General features: G+C 39.2%; 1 protein-coding gene across 4 annotated transcripts in view; it reads right to left on the bottom strand.

Moving 5' to 3' along the window:
* The window catches only part of ITGA2 (integrin subunit alpha 2), a 130,464-nt gene that overhangs the window by 34,805 nt on the left and 73,660 nt on the right, over positions 1-21,999 (bottom strand). For all 4 annotated transcript variants that reach the window (XM_075932477.2, XM_075932478.2, XM_006139528.5 and 1 more), the window contains 11 exons: positions 19,612-19,721; positions 18,529-18,620; positions 12,295-12,409; positions 11,765-11,892; positions 8,906-9,054; positions 7,547-7,697; positions 5,548-5,713; positions 5,124-5,197; positions 2,969-3,107; positions 1,781-1,926; positions 329-472 (listed from right to left, as the gene is read on the bottom strand). In XM_075932477.2, the coding sequence (XP_075788592.2) occupies positions 329-472; positions 1,781-1,926; positions 2,969-3,107; positions 5,124-5,197; positions 5,548-5,713; positions 7,547-7,697; positions 8,906-9,054; positions 11,765-11,892; positions 12,295-12,409; positions 18,529-18,620; positions 19,612-19,721 (1,414 nt within the window). The remainder of the gene's footprint in view (positions 1-328; positions 473-1,780; positions 1,927-2,968; positions 3,108-5,123; positions 5,198-5,547; positions 5,714-7,546; positions 7,698-8,905; positions 9,055-11,764; positions 11,893-12,294; positions 12,410-18,528; positions 18,621-19,611; positions 19,722-21,999) is intronic.

Genomic DNA, 21,999 nt, shown 5'->3' on the forward strand with positions numbered 1-21,999 from the left:
TTATACCTTTACTATGAACATTCAGGTGTCCACCATTCACTCATGAGACATTTCATAAATGCCAGATGTTTGTTAAACATCCTATTTCAAAAATTTTAGTCAGTCAGTTAGAAGGCAGAAACAATATAATGTGACTTAGGTAACAAATCAGACAACAATAGATCCTGCTTCTCTTCAGCAGCACTTCTGACTTAGGAAAGGACAACAAGAACGTGGTGCTAGAACACAGAATATCGTGTATCTGTCACCAATGTGGATAGGAGATCTCAGTGACCAGAACATTTACTTCGCCCAACCTTGTCCCTGCTTTTTTTTTTTTTTTTTTTACCTTTGTGATGGAAAACACATAAACTCTTCCCTCTTCTTTCTTTAGGTCATTCATGAACATTGGTGCACCTACTAGAAGCACATCTGTAACTGAATCTCTGTTAACATCCACTGCACATACCACACTGCCAAAGTAGGAGCCAATCTGAAATTGATAACACAAGAACAATTTATTTATGTCTTTTGTAAAATAGACTGGTTTTGCTCCTGATGCTGCAAACACTTGTACATGTGAACAGTCCAACAGAAATAAATGGGACCACTCAAAAGAAAAGGTACTTGGATAACATGCCTACTTTTTTGAAGATTCAACCACTTACTGAATTTCCATTATTTTTTGTAAGCAGTGTTGGCATCGCCTTATCAGTCCCAGGATATTAGAAAAACAAGGTGGGTGAAGCAATATCTTTTATCGGACCAGATTCTTTTGGTGAGAAAGCAAGCTTTTGAACAACACAGGTCTGAGGAACAGCTGAAAGCTTATCTCTGTACTTACAGATTTTGGTCCAAAAAAAGATTTTACCTCACTAACCTTGTTTCTCTTCATTATTTTGACACCTTCATAATACTGTTGTTATGGCTCTAACATAGGGTAATAAGACTACATACGGATAAAAGAGTTCTGTGCAATGCATTTCTTTTTTCTGTGAAAATGTGCACATGAAATAGCCTGACCTGTGATTTACCTTTATATTTCTCTGTCTTCTTAACATTAAATAATTCAAATTTTCAGCATATTGACAAGGCTTTCACAATGGTGAAAACAGATGATCAAGAACTTGCAAATCAACCTTCTGGTACCATATGCCCTCCAGAAGACCTCACGTGAACAGTGGATATCTGTGTAGTCTCCCTCAACTAGAGGTATTTACATAGATAACCTGACAATATTTTCTTCCATACTGAATTGCTATGATTCAATGTTATTCCAAAATAACTATGGTAGAGTCTACACAGCAATTTCAAAATAACAGATGGCTTATTCTATAAACCTCATTCTATGAAGAATAATGCCTATTCCGAAATAGCTATTTTGAAGTAAGGTATGTATAGACGCTCCACTTCTGTTATTTTGAAATAGCCCCTTACCAGGGCCATTCTAAGTTATTCCTCCTGGGGCTCTTAAATTGAGATAGCATGTCTACATTAGGGAAGCCAGCCTCAGACTAATTTTGAGGCTTTCCTGTAGTGTAGACTTGCTATTTCAAAATAAGCTATTTTGGAATAAAGTGAAGTGTAGACGTAGCCTGAGAGATTACATTAAAGTCACAGAAATCTCAAATTAACTGCAGTCATGTAGTGACAAGGAAAAAGACAGATATGACACTATGCCTTTGCAAGAAAAATTAATTTAAAAAAGTTATACATTACATGAATAACCAGATTCAGTGCCGCAACAATAAAAACAGATATCTACAAAATTTATGTCTATGAACAAAATGACTGTACTTGCCTGATCCCCTCTTTGAGATTGAACAACTGTGACTCTGCCATGGCTATCAATGTCATAAACCACTACTCTGCCAGTATAGTTGGATCTTGGTGCACCAGCAACAAAATAGACAGCGTTCTGAGTTGAGATAACAGCAACAGAATAACCTAGAAAAGAAGTCAACATGACAGTTGTGAGATATTATCTAGTAAAGTAGGCAAAATTATGGGTTTGCCACTAAGGGTGTGTCTAGACTACAGGGTTTTGTCGACAAAAGTGGACTTTTGTCAACAAAACTATACCTGCGTCTACACTGCCGCTGAGTTCTGTCAACATAACGTCGACAAAACTCAGCAGTTTTGTCGATGGCTGTAAACCTCATTCTACAAGGAATAATGCCTTTTGTCAACAGAGTTCTGTCCTTTGTGTCTACACTGTCATGTCAACAAACCGGCTTGCTTTGTCGACAGAACTGGATATAGTCTAGACGCTTTTTGTCGACAGAAGCTTTGTCGACAGTATCTGTTGACAAAACTTATGTCAACAAAAGCCTGTAGTCTAGTCGTACCCTAAGTTTACAAGCTAGGGTGTCAATTTAAAGTTCAATAGCTATTCCACACAAGCTCTCTGAGTGAACACTCTCATTCTGCATTTCCCAAGTAGAGTGAGTTTTACTCTACTCCACACTGATTAGGTCTCAACTGGATACTATTTTACTCTACACCACACTGATTAGGCCTCAACCGGCACCATATTTCAGAAAAGATGTAGACAAATTGGAGAAAGTCCAGAGAAGAACAAAAAAACCCAATACACTGAAGATCTAGAAAACATGACTTATGAGGCAAGACTGAAAAAATTAGGTTAATTTAGTCTGGAGATGAGAAGACAGAGGGGATAGGGGAACAGAAGGGACAGTACAGTACAACTGTAATATGAATGTCCCAAGAATTTTCAACTTAAGTCATTAATATTTAAATTAAGATTCTTGGTTACATTCAGAATTTTAAAAATAATTAAAATGATAAATGTTAATTAAAAAAATACATGTTTCATTCAGTTTGAGTGAATCAGTTTAATGTACAGAATTCCTTTTTCCTCTCAAATCAGTTCTTAACAGGAGACTGCTAGGAGGCAATTTGCCACAGTTGCCTGTCCTTGATAAATTTCAGATATGCTACATCACAAATGTCACAGCCCATTTCTTACCTAAATATGAGCTATGGTTTCTGTCTTGAAGAATTTTTTCAAACACTTGACTAGGGAATGTAGTCACTTGGTTTGAGGTCTCCTGAACTACAGTCCCACTCCAGTCATAAGCCCCAACAGCACCTAACATCAAAACATCCTTAAAAAAATAAAATCAGAATTTTAGAGCTATCCACTCTTCAAGGGAAGCAGATGCTACAGCACATATATGATATAATCTGTTTAAATTAATTATGTTTAGATACTCTTTACCTTCAGATATGTGTAAGATGACTTAGTACTAACACACCTGCAAACCCAATTCTGACTCCTTTGTACACAATAGCTTCAATCATTGGAGGCAGAAAAACATTTACAACATTCTGAGACCACTAAGTACAGATTTACTTCTTCTTCCTAAAGATCTTGTAAAATTTAATACCCAATTAAGATTGCTTATGTATAAATAGTTTATATTTAATTACTTGCAAATCACCTATCAATTGGACTACAGTAGAACCTCAGATTATGAATGCCTCAGGAATGCAGGTTGTTCGTAACTCTGAAACGTTTGTAACTCTGACCATTCAAAAGTTTACAACTGAACGCTGATTTAATACAGCTTGGAAACCTTACTTTGCAGAGGAAAAATGCTGCTTTCCCTTTATGTTTCTGGTCGTTTACATTTAACATGGTCTCTGCTGCTACCTGATTGATTTCCATCCAGGTTCCCCAGCCAACCTGTGGCTTCAACTTTCCATCCAACACCCTCAGAAGATGCTTCAAATGTGCAATTGGAATGGAGGGAGGGGGGTTCCCTGCCATACCAATCCGAGGATTCTCGCAATTCCCTCCCCTGTTCTGCTCCTTTATCCTGTATCTTCTTTTAAAATGGCCTTGTTTATCAGACCATTTGTCTGATACCTGGATACTTTCCCTATGGCATGCCTGCACTGAAACATCTGCAAACCTCATGAAATAAGTTGTGACATGTGACCTACCATCTTTTCTTCCCTGACCCTGGCTGAGGAGGGAGGCCAAAAAAACCCCACAAAAACAAAAGTGCCCCACAACCTCACTTCACCAAAGCCAATCTGGTGATGTGGGAAAAAAATCCTTCTTGGCTCCTCTTATAAAGGAGTGACTAGCATGATGCTCACAGCAGGTCCTAACCCAACCTGATGCCCACCTCTACTAGGGGAAGAAGGGTGGGTGCTGGCTTTGCTTGCTGCATGTAACAAAGAGGCTTTCCCCCACCCAGTGCTTATACCATTCCTGAAGAAATGAGCCAGTACTGCAAATAGGCTGCCATGCCCCTCTCTGTGGCAATCTCATTCCGTGACCCCAGCCCCGGCCATAAAGCAGAGCCATCCCTCTCTAGTAAGCCCAAAAAAACCCTCCCCATTTAATTGTGATATAGTCATTTGCAGAGCTTGAAAACTGCTTGAACTGCAGCTGGATTTTACATATCTATACTAGGAATTCTTTATCTGGGCGATGTATCATTTTAATAGTTTAAATATGTTGTTTTATCTTAAGTCATATGTGAAAGATTCCAAAATATAATGTTGAAAATATCGCTCCGTCTTCATATTGGAATTGTTACTTACATCTCAGTGAATGTTTAACAAGCTAATTTTGAATATTTAGTTTCAATTTTTTGAGTTATTCAAGCACAAGACATCAACTTATAATAGGAGAATTGTTCATGCTTGGTGAACTCAGAAATTGCTTAACTGATTTTGACCAACTTTAAAATAATAATGATAAAACAATCCAGCCTCATTTTCAAAATCTGTCTGAGAAAATTATAGGCAGCTGGAAAAAAAAGAGGAGGGCTTTGAGTAGAAGCCACTGTTCAACATTAATTATTGTTCCTGGAAACTATTATAATAAAAAGTATCATTCTGTTTCATTATGGTATACTTTTTCTATCTTTCTTTATGAATATACAAATAAGCCAGCTTCCAAACATGATGTAATTTAATTAACAACTTGTACTGCACTTCCCTGGATTGTATTTGAAGATAATATAAATGAAATTACATCTGTATATCACATTGTTGCTTATTATTCTTATTTATAAATGCATTTATGCATATGTAATGATATATTTCATTTGATACAGTGTTTAGATCACACCAGCATTGCATATTAAGTAATTCAATATACATACCTTTCTTTGTGAGTAATATGCACTGAAGCCCACTTGTGACATTTCCATTTGGAATGTATCACCTTGATCTGTACCTGGTGCAATAATTATTATTTCAAAAGTTATTCATCTATCATAAGTCTATTGAACATTATCATTGCCACACATTGGGCCCACTCCTTCTGGCACTCAAGTCAGCTGAAGCATGACTGGAGCAATTTGTTACATAAATAATTTGCTCCCCAAAATTCACCCAAAATACGTACAATCAGAGTATGAAAATCTAATTGGTAAAAAGGTAATAATGGTTTTTGAGATTGTAATAATGAATAGGTCACATCAGTATTTATGCAAAGACAGACTCTAATCCCTAAATATAAAAAGGGAGCAGCTCTTCAAATGGTGTAAACTATCAACAGTTCCTCAGCCCCAGTAGGTACATTACCTTCTATGCTAAAAATGCGTTCTCCCAGCGTTCCTGCTTCCTCCAAAAGTGCGGCCTCAGATGACACATTAAAAAAATACTTTGTGGTTGGAAGACTAGCAATTCCTTTGATTTCTTTAATTAAATTTTTAGTATCGAGTTCATTTCTGATTAAGTATCCCAAAACCTTGAAAAGAGAGAAAAAGAAATCGTAGCGTGCAGGTTGACTCCATTCACCATACAGTTCAGTCAGTCCATCTGTCCCTCTCCCTCTCACAGTCATTTCCACCCATGCTGAATGAGCACAAAATGAGTGGGTAGAGTTACAAAAGCAGAAATATCGAATTTTCCAATTTTTTCACACATGGTAAAGGGTTATAAAAGGTGTAGGATACTGGGGAATCAAGCCCTGTTTTCTGAATTCATGTTATTGAACAACTTATTAGGGATGCTAAATGTGGTTACACAGTAATGTGCAAGGGATTAAGCTGGCTCCCCATGTGTAGCAGGAGCCTGTGTGTAACGATGAACATTAAATGACGAGTCCTCGTTCATGAGGCTCATCAGTTAACTATGTACACGGTTACATTTTCACATCCCCACAACTTATCAAATTTAAATATCTTGTCTTTCGTGTACAATGGGACAAAAAGGAATATGATGGAGAGTAGACTAAGTCTATTGTTTTTAAGATAATAAATATGAACATACATGGTTGACAACAATAATGGTAATAAACTAAAATCTGCTGATATTACAGTGGCTCCTAAGGATGAACTCCCTCCCATTTCCAGTCTCAGTGATATAATGATGCACGAACAATACATATTTTAATTAAATAAGTCCTACCAAAGTGGCAAAGACTTAATTATACTACAAGATGTTCCCAGTGTTGCTTGAGTCCTTAAATCAATTAATATTTATTTCTGGAAAATAAAATGGAAGTGTACTTCCTTCATTTAAATCATTGCTCTGGGGTAGGGCTGGTGTTGAGGGGCTCAGTATCCAGGCTGTCCCAGGAAAAGGAGTCAAGTATCAGAGGGGTAGCTGTGTTAGTCTGAATCTGCAAAAGCGGCAAGGAGTCCTGTGGCACCTTATAGACTAACTGAAGTGTAGGAGCATAAGCTTTCGTGGGCAAAGACCCACTTCGTCAGATGCATGTAGTGGAAATTTCCAGAGGTAGGTATAAATATGCAGGCCAGAATCAGGCTGGAGATGACGAGGTGGATCCAATCAAGGAGGATGAGGCCCACTTCTAGTAGCTGATCTGAAGGTGTGAATTCCAAGAGAGCAGAAGCTGCTTTTGTAGTTAGCAAGCCATTCACAGTCTTTGTTTAATCCAGAGTTGATTGTGTCAAACTTGAAGATGAACTGTAGCTCAGCAGTTTCTCTTTGAAGTCTGGTCCTGAAGTTTTTTTGCTGCAGGATGGCTACCTTTAGATCTGCAATTGTGTCCAGGAAAAGGAGGACAAGCCAAGCCCTCTGTCACCTCAGTAGCTTGGGACTAGGTCAGAAGAACTTCTCCATGGCCACTGCAGCTCCAGCAGACACAACTGGGGAAGAGGTGCATGCCCCCCAGCTGGGAGAGATCCAGGTTTGTCTGCCCCCTCTCTCCGCAGCCAGATTGAGGAATGCAGCAAACTGTGTACTTCCCTCATTCCCTGAAAAAGGGGAACATGCAGCAATGTTCCTGTATTAATTGGACTGGGGGGCTTCAACCCCCCCACCTGCCCTCCCTAAAGGGTGCCTGTTGGGTGGGATGCTTGGGGCAGTCTTGTACAGGAGGGGGTGTGTGGCCCCAGGCAGCCTCTTTCACCTGCATGTTTACTCTGTCTCTTTTCTGTATGGTTTTATGAGAAGCCATATAATTCCAGGCACATCCCATTTTCCTGGCACAACCAAATTCCTACCTTGCTCTAAGTTGCAATAAGAGGAAGTTGTATGCTGAATTTCTTCCCAGTTAGGAGGAGTTCTTGAACAAATAGACAGATAGACTCTCTCAAATATATAGTAGACTTACAGCTATGCCGAATCTGGTTATTTTGTCTTCATTGCATTGAGTTATCACTTCATTCAAACGTGAGCCATCATGTGATTCACCATCTGTCACAACGACCATTACTTTTGTGGCTGTGGGCCGTCCACCAGATTCAGGCGAAAAAGCATGACGTCTGTGAAAAATAAAACACTACACTTATTCAATAAGAATGTATACAATGTATGCCATTTTATATGCACATGTTAATGAATGTTTCCATCACTGATGTAGAACAAAGTGCATCTGGAATGTTTTTACTGCAAAATCCTAGACCCATATTTGTAATGGGATTAAGTGTTGCTGTGCTCAGCATTGCAATGCATAACAGATTTAGGATCCTATTTCTTATTTTCAAAAAGGTCTCAATCATTTAGGAATGTAAAACCTATTTACTTTCAATGGGATTTTGGTCCCTAAGTGCCCAAATCCCTTTTGTAAGTGAGATTTAGGATCCTAAATTAGTTAGGTATTACACAGCAGTGCCTAAATCTGTTGAAAACTCTTGGTCAAAGTCTTTCATTGATAACAGCTGAGCACATGTTGCACTTTTTACCTTCAAATCACTTTTCAAACATCAAAACCTGAAAACGTTGGGGGTCAAATATGTGAAAACTTTAATCTGAATAAACAGAATGAAAATTGATATTTCCTGTGCAAATTTACACTCTGATCAAAACAATTTTTGTCCATAAAAGTTTTGAGTAAAAATTTTTGACCAGCACTACTCACAATACTCCAGTGAGGGGGGGGGAAAAAATCAGAGATTAATTCCATTTTGCGGATATAGAGAGAAATGAAAACAAGGAAGGTCCCTCTACACTGCTGTGAATATGGACCCCATTGCATTCAGAATATAGACATAAATGAATAGCCCACATTTAGGGTCAGTTAGTGTTCAGATCACTATTAAAAGTGCAGTTCTATTCTGAAAAACGATTGTGTAAAAATAACACCTGCTTACTTAACAGATCATTCCTTATGTGTGTATTCAGAAATACTTGACTGACAAAAATAAGTATTTATATTTTTTACTGCTGTTAACATTGCTAAGCCAAAAGTTCTATTGGAGAAAGGGTTTGATTCTGTGCTGGTTTTCTCACAACCAACCAAAGCTTTATCCTGTAAACATTTAAATATGTGTAGTCTCATTGAGTCAGTACTAACATTTGCCACTTCCATCATTTGGCATCTTTCTTAGGAACTGATCTTGCAAGGTGGTGAGAACCCTCTGAGCACTTTAATTCCCAATGGGCACTACTAACCTCTGAAGAGGTGCTCAGCACCTTCTGAGATCAGATCTTTAAATACAAAAGTAGCGTAATAATTATTGGCACACTTTACCTTGCGTAGTCAATTGCTTTGAAAGTATTAGTTAAGTCTCCTCCTTTTTGATAGGTCTGTGACATTGCCTCAACAACACCATCTTTTGTTTTGTAGGTACTCAAGTTGAACACTACCCTTGGCTCATTACCATATTGAATTAAGCCCACCTAAACACCACCATAAAATAAAGTTAGTTTGTCATTAATTCAAATCAATTATACACAATTAAAATTCCAAATCAGTTGTCAGACTGATGCACAGGATCTATAGAGGATCAGAATTCAAAATGACCTTGAGAAACAGGAGGAATGGTCTAAAATAAAGAAGATGAAATTCAATAAGGACAAACACAAAGTGCTGCACTTAGAAAGGAATAATGAGTTGCACAGATACAAAATAGAAAATGTTGAATGCCTAGGGAGGAATACTACAGAAAAGGATCTGACGACTATAGTGACCCACAAACTACAAAAGTCAACAATGTAATATTGTTGCAAAATAGTGAACATCATTCTGGGATATACTAGCAAGAGTGTTGTAAGCAAGACATGAGAAGTAATTCTTGCACCCCACCCAGCACTGATAAGGCCTCAACTGGAGTACCATGTTCAGTTCTAGGCATCATGCTTTGGAAAAGATGTGGACAAACTGGAGGCAGCCACAGGAACATAACAATGACAAAAGGTTTAGAAAACATGACTTACCAGGAAAGATTGAAAAAAATGAACTTGTTAAGTATGGAGATAAGAAGACTGAAAGGCACCATGATAACAGTCTTCAAAGTATGCAAAAGATCATTATAAAAAGGAGGGTGATAAATTGTTCCTCTGAACCACTGAAGAGAGGACAAGATGCAATGGTCTTTAATTACAGCAAGGAAGATTTAGGTGAGACATTAGGAGGGTGGTGTGAGGGTAGTTAAGCAATGGAACAAATTCCCTAGGGAAGTTGTGGAATCTCTGGCCTTTGAAGGTCTTTAAGAACAAGATAGACAAATACTTGTCTTGATCAGTGGTTCTCAATGTTTTTTGATCACACCCCCTTTGTTTTGAAGGCAGCAGCAGCACAGAAGTAAGGGTGGCAATGTAAAAAGTAGGGCTGTCAACTGATGTGCGTCAATGTCTGTGATTAACGCAGGGCAGTATTAATGCGTTAATTTTTTAATAAGTTAATTGCCGGCGTTAATTCTACAATGCCCCTTTGAAACACCACCAGCGCGTTTCAAAGAGGCAGCGCATTAGGAGCCTGGGATCAGCTAGATTTCCCAGCTTACCCTGGGCTCCATGCAGAGCTGCCCCTTTGAAGCGCCAGAGCAGCACTTCAAAGGGGCAGCGCAACGCGGAGCCGGGGATCAGCTAGGCACTCCATCTGATCCCAGGCTCCTAATGCACTGCCCCCTTTGAGGAGCTGGAGTGGCGTTTCCAAAGGGCAGCATAAGGCTGAGCCCGGGATCAGCTGGACACTCCAGCTGATCCCGGGCTCCACCTTGAGCTGCCCTTTGGAAATGCTGCCATGGCCTTTCAAAGGGGAGACGCACGTAATTAATTGTGATTACATTTTTAATTGCTTGACAGCCTTAGTGAAAAGTGATATTTGCCATCACTTTTCATGGCAGACTTAGCACCCCACTGTCACCCTTATTTTTGTGCTGCTGCTGCTGTCTTGAGGCTGAGAGCCAGTGCCCCACCACCATGGTCACAGGAAAGGGAGACCAAGCCCAGGCCTTCTCATGAGGAATTGATAAGGGGGAAAGAGCATGAACTTGGGGTGCCTCCCAGTGATGGACTGAGTGGGTGAAGAGACAGCCCAAGTGCAGGAGGGATTGAGGATGACAAGAGGGGGAGAGCCCGAGCCCAGGGTAGAAACTCTTCCTCAAAAAATATCATTAAACTTTTCCCAAAATATCACTTTCACAGAGAAGCTACCATGGAAAATTCTGCACCAAAGATGTAGGCTTTGGAAAGCCATGATTATGTGAAAAGTGGGTTTATCATAGAAAAAGTTTTCCAATAACTTTAGCCATACAGTGATTAATGTGCTATAAAACTCTGGGGGGATAAAAGATCTGTTCTGCTCTCAGTACATGAACACAGTAATGATGGTTACACTTAAAGATCTATTCTCCATTTAATGATAAAGTATACTGGAAATAATCTGTCTGTTTCGACACAAACTGGCTGTGTCTAGACTGCATCCCTTTTTCGTAAAAGGGATGTAAATTAGACATATCGCAATTGCAAATGAAGCGGGGATATAAATCTCCCCCACTTCATTAGCATAAAAATGGCTTCCGCTTTTTTCCGGCTTGGAACTTTGCCGGAGAAAAGCTCCAGTCTAGACGCGGATCTTTGGGAAAATAAAGCCATTTCCGAAAGATCCCTTATCCCTCTTAAAATAAGGGATAAGGGATCTTTCGGAAAAGGCTTGATTTTCCGAAAAATCCGCGTCTAGACTGGCGCTTTTCTCCAGCAAAGCTCCGAGCTGGAAAAAAGCGGCAGCCATTTTTATGCTAATGAAGTGGGGGAGATTTAAATCCCCGCTTCATTTGCAATTGCGATATGTCTAATTTGCATCCCTTTTACGAAAAAGGGATGCAGTCTAGACACAGCCCTCATGTATGGGACTAAAATCATCTGAATAGAATATTTCCTTTTGAAACATTAGTTAGCTTTGTGACAAAAGTCCAGATCCTGAAAAATGCTGAACAATTGCAAATCCCAGTGACTTTTATGGGAGCTGTAGTTATTCAGGATCTCTCAGGGTTAGACCACGGGGTTAGCTTTATGTTAGCAAACAATTTCCTTTAAGTCTGTCCTAAATCACTAAGCAAACTCATTTCTATCTTTCTTCCGTTTCAAGAATTATTTTGTTACTTACCTGAGTTTTTGTGGGGCCTATATCTAAGCCTTGGGCAAATTTTTTCAAAAATGCACTCACTGCAGACCAGGGATAAATGCTGTTTGACTCATCACACACAACAACAACATCTATGAAGGAGGAACAGTCTAAGAGAGAAAAGGTAAAAACTGATAAAAGGACCCTGAATACATAAAATTTATTTACAAATCTTGAGCCAAATCCAGATGTCCATACATTAGTATACATGCAAGCAAACTTCAGTTGATGTCATAGGAAGTTTACCTGTATGAGGATAGAATAAAATCTCAACCTGATACTGAGCCTGGTTATACAGGTAAAAGGTACCAAAATCAGTGAGGTTACTGTTGATTTTCACCAGCTTAAATGAGATCAGAATCAGGCCCTGAGTGTGAATGTCAGGATTTGACTCTTTGTAAACTGAACTTTAACAAATTCAAATGTGATCACTTTAGGATTCCACTACATGACATCTCTTAATTTCAACTGATGTATTTATTACTGAATCTATTTTACATGTATTGACTTACTTTGAAGAGCAGGTGAAAAGCTTCTTAAGATCTGGAAACTTGGACTGATTTCAGAACAGACTCCTGTTGCATAGTACTGACTTCCACACTGCTGAGCCCACAAGGGACCACAAGTCTTTAAAAAAACAAAATGAGGATAATATAAAATCATCATGTATCCTGTCATTGCACTCCTTTACATGAGTATGCCACATGCATACACACAACTGGAGATCAGAGGAGTAGCTCCCCACCAGGTAGACACAATTTTGACTGAGACTGGCCACAAGGTGGCACTGCTACCATGAGTTGGCTCTTATCTACACATACATACAGTGTCCCCCCTCCCTCCCCCCCAGTAGCAGTTTGTCTTTAGTATTTGATACAGAATACTTCTATTACCTGTTAAATACACATACTAGTGCTGGACCAAAACATTTTCTTTTTCTCTTGGCTCATGGGGGGGCGGGGAGGGAGGGGGGAGGAGAGAGTGTGTGTGTGTGTGTGTGTGTGTGTGTGTGTGTGTGTGTGTGTGTGTGTGTGTCTACTCCATGAATAAAAATAAAGTTTAAAAAGCAATGAATTTACTAGTTTGAGAATACTTTTTCCAAAAGAAAAATATATTTCAAATCTGTGCTTAAGACATCTACACCTTCTTTGTTTCTTTGTACTAATGTCAGTCGTGACCCTTAGAGGACTGTTACAACAATAAGGAGAGAAAGAAAAAGACGAATGTGAAGACTATATTTTTAAAGATACAAGGTGAGTGAGGTAATATTTTCTGGACAGAAGCTGGTCCAATAAAAGATATTACCTCTCCTCCATAGCTTCTCTAATAGCCTGGGGCCAGCATGATTATAACAATACTGAATAAGGCGCTATTTTTGATCGAGTCCCTTTAAAAAAAATTCTGTTCCTTCTGTGCATGGCAATAGTTTAAAAGTTAAAGCACCAAATTTAAAAAAAAATTGAAAAACAAAACTGAATTGAAATTATTAAATATATAAATGGGACTGTATGATGCACAAGAGTGGAATGTTAAGCCTGTCTTCTCCAGACCCATGATCTGAATTTAATTAAACTGGAAAGAAAAGACTTGCGAGTTGTCCAGTCGCATATGTAATTTGAGCTGGTGTCTTCGTCAAATTCTTACTGCACAGGCATCCACAACCCAAGAACCAATTAAGCCAAACCAGTCAAAGTTGATTAACTAGAAAAACTGAACTCTCCTAATGTTAGTCTTTTCCTGTCAGACTTAAGGAACATTGATGGAAGCACAAAGAAGTTTCCAATGCCACTGTTTAACAATAAACTAGGTACAATATAATCAGAAGACTATATTTTTCTAATACTCAGAGTATGCCACCTTTCAGTAGCCCCACCTAAATACTTCAACAAAAATGTGAATCAAGGAAAAGATAGAATGTTCTACACTTAAAAAACATGTTCTCTTCCCCATGTACGTTGTTAGTTTCTGTTAACAGTTTCCTACTTGCTACCTCACACAGTGACAAGATTCAATTAATACTGATAGGCTACTGCAGTTCTTTTATGTTTAGAAAAGCCTCTAAAAGTAAACCCCCGGCATTTTGTTAACATGCAAGACAGTTGTATTAATTCGACATGCTGTATGATTTACAAATCTATATGTAGAACTCTTTGCTGGAATGTCTGGGACCAGTAACTTTAAATGCAAAACAAACCAAAATATAAAATTGTGTACATTTAAAAAAGGGCACTGAGAACAAAATGTGAAACATTTGTGTAGCATAAATCAGGCAGGCTTCTGTTACAATCGTATTCATTTTGTTACAACAGATGTTTCATAGGCCAGGGCAGGTTCAGAGGGTTTTGTTTTTGTTTTTAACTAAGGCCAATGTAAACTAACAAGAAAATAAGATACACGCCTTGAAGCTCTGATGTATTGTGATCTCCCTCAGTTCACCAGAAAAAGCAGAATGGGGGGAAAAGATGGCTAGTGTCATATTTCTGCCCACAACCTCATGATCCTGGGGTCAGCCAGAGGATGGCCAAAAAACTCTTCTTACTCTCAGAACACCTTCTACACTAGGGATGCCAGGAGAGTTTTGTATTCAAACAAAGCAGTATAAATGGGACATGAGGGTTATATATATTTTTACAAGTCCAGAAACTATTTTATTAAGCACAAAACAATTACATTCTAATTAATCTTAAATTTATTTTTCCTTCCTGTTAAGTAGGCTACTGTAATCATACTCGTGCTTCCTAGTCAGAGTCAATGAATTCTACATGGATCAGGAAAGCTTTTGAACAGAGTGTGGGGAGTATGTATATCATTTAAAATTATTCTGCATTACATATTTATATTTTAATAACTGAAGTTCACAATGGTTAATAAATAATACTGCCTCTTCCATCTACAATGCAAAATAATCATTCAGGTATTGGTCACAATTTTAACACCCTAACAAAATAGAGAACAGACCATTCAGCACCTATTCACTATGGTATTTAAGCTTATCCCTAAGTTTTAAGTGCAAGTAGCTCCATTGATTTTAATGGAGTTACTCGTATGTTTGGGTATGTCTCCACAGCAAAGTTATCTCAAAATAACTTTACTAGCATCTACACAGCCAAACCACTATTTTGAAATTAATTCGAAATAGCAGAGTGCTTATTTCAAATTTGGTAAACCTCATTCCACGAGGAATAACGCCAAATTCAAAATAGCCATTTCGAAATAAGTGCTGTGTAGACACTCATATCAAAATAGGGGGCCTCCAGGTTCCCAGGGTGCCCTGGTGGCCACTCCAGCCTCAACAAAGAACACTCTTCTCCTTCCCTCCTCCCCGGAGCCCTTAAAAGGGTTGACTCTGGCCACAGTGCCTGTGCTAGCTCCAAGCCTGTCAGCCCAGAGTCAGCAGTCACTGCCCGTGACCCAGTGGCCGCAAAACATGAGCCAGCAGCCAGCCCACCACTGCTCCCCAGGAGCAGTCTGCCTGCTCCCAGGAGCCTGCCAGGGCCATGAGAAGGTGGGCGCCTTCCTGATCCTGGGTGGAGATCATGGACCTTATTCAGGTTTGGGGGGGATGCTCCCAACATCCATGATCTCTGCACTAGATAGAGGAACACAGCCATCTATGGCAGGATAACTGCCAGCCTGGCCACCAAAGGCCACATGCGAACCCAGGAGCAGGTTTGCATGAAAATCAAGTTCGTCCGTCGAGACCCCCAACCCCGAGCCCTGAGCTTCTCCTCCCCCTTTTTCCCCTTGCTTCCCCCTTCCAGCTCCCGCCTCCCAGGTTTCCCCCTCCCTTCTCCCAGCCTCTTTCCTGCCCTCTCCCACCTCCTTTCCCCAGTCTCATCAGAGTTTCATTCTCTCCCTCCTCCCCCGGTTTTGTTAAATAAAGAGAGTTTGTGTTTATGAAAATACATGTATTTTATTTGACATCAGGAAGGGGGGTTAGAGAGGGTTAAGTGGAAGGACGTGAGGGAGGAATGAGGTATAAGCCCCCAGTGGGGCAGACCAGGGAGGCTCTTAGTGCTCCTCAGGGTGGAAGCCCTCCCGGATACTGACAGCCCCCTGATGGACCTCACGGATGGTAGCCTGCAGAAAGTGCAGCCAGGCTCACAGCAACACATCCACGTGAAGCACCAGAGTGCCCAGGGGCAGCTCTGGCTCCATGTTTCAGAGTGCTAGAGTGTCCCAAGTGAAGGCAACCAGAGCACACAGAGACAAAATGCTTTGCTGTCCCTCATCGAGGTAGGTAAGCAATCAGGGAAAGCTGAGAACCGGCTGTCTAGAGAGTGGGGGAGAGGGGTCCTCTTTAAGCACAAGCCTCAGATAGTCTCAGGCAGCAGCCACACAAAGTAACTCCTGACCTGATGCCCTGCCGGACCTGATTCCGGCCAGCCTTAAATGCAATTCAGTCCACTCAATAGCAAAATGCTATTTCAAAATGTATTTTGTGTGGATGCGTTATTTCAAAATAACTTATTTTGAATTAACTATTTTGAAATAACGCTGTAATCTAGACATACCCTTTGACATTAGGCATGTTTTTAAGTACTTTGATCAATCAGAGTTTATATTGGCTAAATGACACTAGCAATGATAATACATTCTTGAACACTAATACAAAAATATATGGGGCAATAGAAAAAATATTAATTCAAAATGATCCATTAGTATAGCCTGAAAAATCAAGGTGACTTACCTGTAATCAGAGTTCTTCAACTTGGCTCTGCATATTTCTAGTTACGAATATCTTCTAATAGTGTCAGCTAGAGTACTCTTACCCCCCTGCTGTTCCCTCCAGCATTAGGGAAGCATTCCATTAAAGAATCATCTCTCAGTGCATCATGAGGTAGCAGTACCCATAAATGGGAATATGCAGAGCCCCTTTAAGAATTCATTCTTACTTTAAACAGGAAAGATAGTAGAGTGAAGTACCTATGTCATATTTACTGTTTCACTGCATTAGGCACTGTATTTGTATATGATTTATAAATCTTAAACTGGAGCACGTATGTATATTCAGCTGTGAATCAATAAACATGTTAATCATCCACCATTTTTTGTAAGCTCTGTGATTGCTGTGGTGGATTTTTGACCATAACTATTCACAGCATATAAACACATATATAGTATATTGGTTATACATAATGTAAGTTATAAGGAATTGTTTTTGCAGCATCTGCAGAATACAAAGCTGGCATATGATAGCAACATTTGCAGATAATGGAAAGTGAAAGCTTTTAAGGCATCTGAGGGTATAAGTTCATACTTCATTTATCAACAACCAGAGAGGGTAGTTCAGAGGGTCACAAAAGTGGATGGAATATACTTTTATATATGAATTTTCCATTTCAAAGCAGTTTTAACTGCATACAGATCTAATTCAGCGTTTTCTGTCTTGAGTATTATTATTTAAAGAATCCTTACATATTGGAGATTAAAAGTAAAAGGACAGCAGTTTCAGATTCCTTCCACTAACCAAAACTGGCCTGAATGCTAAATTGAAATTTTGTATTCTGAACTAGAGAAAAATTCCCAAGCTGCTGAGTACTTTAGGATAACATCTTTTAAAACTGGCCCTGAGATGTTGTGGACTAATCTATGTAAAGAAAGAGGCAGCCAAAATTCAAAGAAAAGCACCTACTTTTCTGGTAAGATTTGGAGCTTTTGCTCTACTACTCAATCTCAACTTGACTCTTCTCTTGGACGAAGTAGCTCATATTGAAGGTGCAGCAGAACTGCACCACAGCAGGGGGCATTGCAGGAGGCACTCTCACTCAAGTTCTCCAGCATGCAGCATGTGCGCTACTACATCCCTATATGAGTACAACTGTTCTTCCTACACAAGCTGGTTCCTGAAGGTGAAGCCATGAGGACACATAATTGGGGCAAACATGATATTCACAAAGTAGATGCTCTACCTTGAAAAAAATGGATTTTGGGGAACTGTTTGGCAAATTAGAGAAAACCTTTTGGATTAATTCAGAGATTGGCAACCTTTGGCTCTCAACCCATCAGGATAATCCTTTGTCAAGCCACAAGACATTTTGCTGATGTCAACCAGCCGCAGGCATGGACCCCACCCTCCCAGTGGCTGCAGTTTGATATTCCTGGCCAATGGGAGTTGCAGGAAGCTGTAGCCATCAGGTCTCTGCAGTCCACACCACTTCTTTTGGCCACTGGGAGCTATGGGGGGCCGGGCCTGTAGATGGTCAACATCAGCATAATGTCTCATGGCCTGCCATCGGATTACCTTGCTGAGCCAAGAGCCAAAGTTTTCCGATTCCTGGATTAATGCAATACCCACTTACAAGACGGACTCACTGCAAAAAAGAATTTAGTTTGTGGATACTATACTCTACTCATGTGTCAAAAAACTACAATGAAAAAAAATCAATGACTATAAGCTGGGCCAACTCTTCCCTGTGCAACTTTAATTCTCTTCCCTAGGAATGGGTGTTATGATATAATCTTTAATTACAAGATCATATACTTTTTTCAAACATAGCACCACTAGATAGATATACAAGGGAGCAATACCTAACTTTTGAGTGTTTTACTTTCAACATAAAAAACATTATTTTAATGTATGTTTTACATTAAATACAAAATGCATATTATTCTGTATTTCATAATTAAATATTTTTAGTTCAGATTTAATTTAAAAATGTGGAAATTTTTAGCAGTTACATTTTCAATGGTCACCAGCAGGAATTTTTTTTTAAACTACTTACTCAGTATAGCTAGTTACTTACCAAAAATCCTCCAGTTTTTGAGTTTCTTATTAGGGTCAAACCAAGGTTCATCTGTTCCTTTATCTCAGTAACATTTGGGATGCTTGTTAAAGCTAAAAATAAAGAGATTAAAAGATAGCAAAACCCCTTACATTGCTATTATATTTTTATCAGTTACAGAGTTCAAAACTTAAATGTAAATAACCAGATTTGGAAGAAGAGTTTTTCATAAACTTCATCCCATAAAAGCTTCTGGTCAAAACAAAAGAGAGATAGATAATTGGTTTGAGAAATTTGCTAACCTGCATGAACTAGACTTATTACATATCTAGATTAGCATTTATAATTAGAGTGCCTGCTTTGAAGAGCCACAGGAATTAGGCAAATAAACCAAAGTGTTTAAGTGGCAGTTTAACTATATACATTACAACTGTTTTGAATAAGACAGTTCTTATTGTTTACATTACTTGGGATATCAGATCTCTTTCAACTGGATCAAGCCCAAATCTTAGAAATTTCAGATAGAATACACATGATGATGGGAAGATTTGTATGAGGAGAGAAATGTTTTATTCCATAGCCCCCCAAAGAAAATTTTAAACAGGGCTCTGAACATAAGGTATTCTTAATCATCTCATTGTTGCTTTATGCTGCTGCTCTGTGTATTTGTCACATCTTATCGTTGGCCCTCGATTCATTTTACACTTAGTTTGTAAATCGTTCTGGGCAGGAACAGTCTTTTTGTGTGTTGGGAAAGTGCTAACACATTGGAACCTGATCGGAACCCCTTTGCACTGCTGCAATACAAATAATACATACTACCACCTCTTCAACTGGAACGGTTAATAAAGAGCTAATATAAATGCTCTACATCTGTGAGAAAAAAAGATATAGGAAGCAAAATAAAGAGTTGTGGAGAAACAGATCATCAAAGTTACATACTACTTAGAAAACATGGTCAATAAATGTACTGTCCTTTTTAACTTCATTAGGGTTAGTATATTTGTGCTGATTGCCTAACTGGAGTTTATCAAATAATCTGGCCAGGTACAGAAGTGTGTCAAAATGGACAACTGCTTCAAGTCTGCATTAATTATAACTTACTTTGCAAATTCAGTTTTTTACATGTGGGTTCAAATGAGCCAACAGGACATGCGTAGACATCTCCCATTCTGTTTGCTGGATACCCACTCCATGGCGAGCCAACAATCAGCCTAAAATCAAGGGGAAACCAATTCATTCTTTCTTTACATTCTGATATAGAGTAGTATATTCATTAAAGGTAAACTGAAAATAAATGAGAAATTCTGAGGCCCTACAGACAAGTTAGAGAGGAGCTCACAGGATTTAGAATAGTACAAATGTTTTGAGTAACTTGATTAGCTAAAACCAAAAAAGAACTTCCTTTCCAAATGTCCCAAAGTTGTGCTTTGCTCAACTGTGACTTCCCAGAGTGCACCACACAAAAACAACCTAAGTGTCATAGCAGAGAAGCCTGGTAGAGAATGGGAAGAGTGCATGAGGAAGTCAAGTATTCAGAGGCTGTTTTAATCTACTGTGTGGTTACCAGTATTATGTTATATCATAAAGTCAAAGGAACATAAAAAGATATGAATAATCACAAATACATAAACAGTAATTAATTGTAATATATAGAGACAAATAGCAAATTCAGAAATTATCATCGGTAGTTTCTTGACAGTGAAAACACACCCTAAAGAGTTGTCAGGTAATTAATTCCCTAATTTCTTTTATATTATACTTTTAACTGGTAAGAGACATTATATTCAGTATCTAGACAATGACGGTATGTTGCCGAAGTCTGAACTTGAACTCTGCTCCTATGCTGTGAAAACAGTGAGTCAGAAAGGAAATCCTGTAAGCACTGATAAGACTATTGTGTTGTGTCTCTTTCATCATGGATAAGAATTTTAAGATGAATAACTTCTAGTTAAGTTGTCAAAAGTCTTCTAGTGATTCACTCTCTCCTAATCCTATGCTCTGCTCCTAGCAACTGCCACATTCACCCTCTGCAGCATTCTGACCTCGCTAGTGCCTTCCATTTGGAAAATGCAGAACAGTTTAATCCCAGATAGCTGGGGACACAGACTATAAATACATGCATTTCAACTTTCACTTAACCTTGGAAAGGGAGCAGCATTGTTACAGTAGTTTAGGACAAGAAATGAAAAAGAATTCCATACACCATAGAAAATGCAGGGACAATGTGAGTTAGTAGAACTATTCCCACGGTTATAAGCAGTGATGTCTCAAACACTGGATTATGAAACCCCTTAATTAATGATTAGAAAGGAGAGGACTCCTGTTTATATATGCTAATATCCTTCTGATTATAGAATATTAAAGATTTCTCCAGCATTGCTTAGGTCCTTAATTCATTTTTGTTTATCTTCATTTAAACCATTGCTCGGAGGTGGGGAAGGGGGAGGTTGCCAGAATAGGGGCTGGGATAGTCCTGGTGGGAGAGGGGTACCCCCAGCCAGCCCACTGCACAACCAAACCCTTATCTTGCTTTAAGTTATAAGAGAAGTCTGCATACCAAACGTGGTTGTCCTAGCTCTTACCATTTTGGAGGACTTCATGAACAAACATATGGACAGACTGACTTGCCTGCTCGCTCACAGACAAACAAACCCTCTTAAATATATAGCACTTTAACCATAGTCAGTAACCTGCATTGATATGGAAGGATAATGAGAAACCAACGATGCAACAACTAGAGGTTACCATTTGAGAAATTTTAACAGAGTTTAATAGAAAATGATAGCCTTTCAATAGTATATTTTAAATACTCAGTAGAATTTTAAAGACAACACCCACCTCCCATAGAATTCTATAGGATAGTTGAAACAAAGAAAAGTAAAAAAAATTCTATAAAACTTTGCTACATTTCCATAGAACCCATATGACTGAATTGTTATTCAGTACTACAGGAATTAAATAAAAAGGATTTGGTAAAAATATTACATTTTATAATGCACATGGGATGTTTTAGGGTTATTCAGGCTACGTCAAGACTGCATTGCTTTTTGGGGATATCTCCAGTATCCCCAAAAAGCAGCACCGCATCCAAGGAACACATCCTGTAAAACTGGCCCTAGAACCAACCCTTGGAGCACTCCACTTGAAACAACCGCCAACCAGATATTGAGACACTGATCACTACCTTTTGGGCCTGACAATCCAGCCAAGAATCCTTCACCCATTCCCTGTCTATGTTCTTCCACAAAGTCTATTTTTCAGAATTATTTGCTCCTTAGGGTCCTTCTGCATGCCAGTGGTAGCTCATGGCAGTGGCCTCCTCTGGCTGCCAGGCTGCGGTAGCTCTGGGGGCTAGGGCTGGGGTATACTCCTCTTGCTGTGGCTGTTGGGAGAGGCATGTCCTACTCCACCTCGCAGCCAACCAATCCCAGGCAGGGAAGTGCTCTTCCGTGGATGGGAGGAGACCCCATGCTGTACAGCACTGGCCCC

Source organism: Pelodiscus sinensis, chromosome 6 (assembly GCF_052426305.1).
Source record: "Pelodiscus sinensis isolate ZL-2025 chromosome 6, ASM5242630v1, whole genome shotgun sequence".
In the NCBI taxonomy this organism is placed as follows: Eukaryota; Metazoa; Chordata; order Testudines; family Trionychidae; genus Pelodiscus; species Pelodiscus sinensis.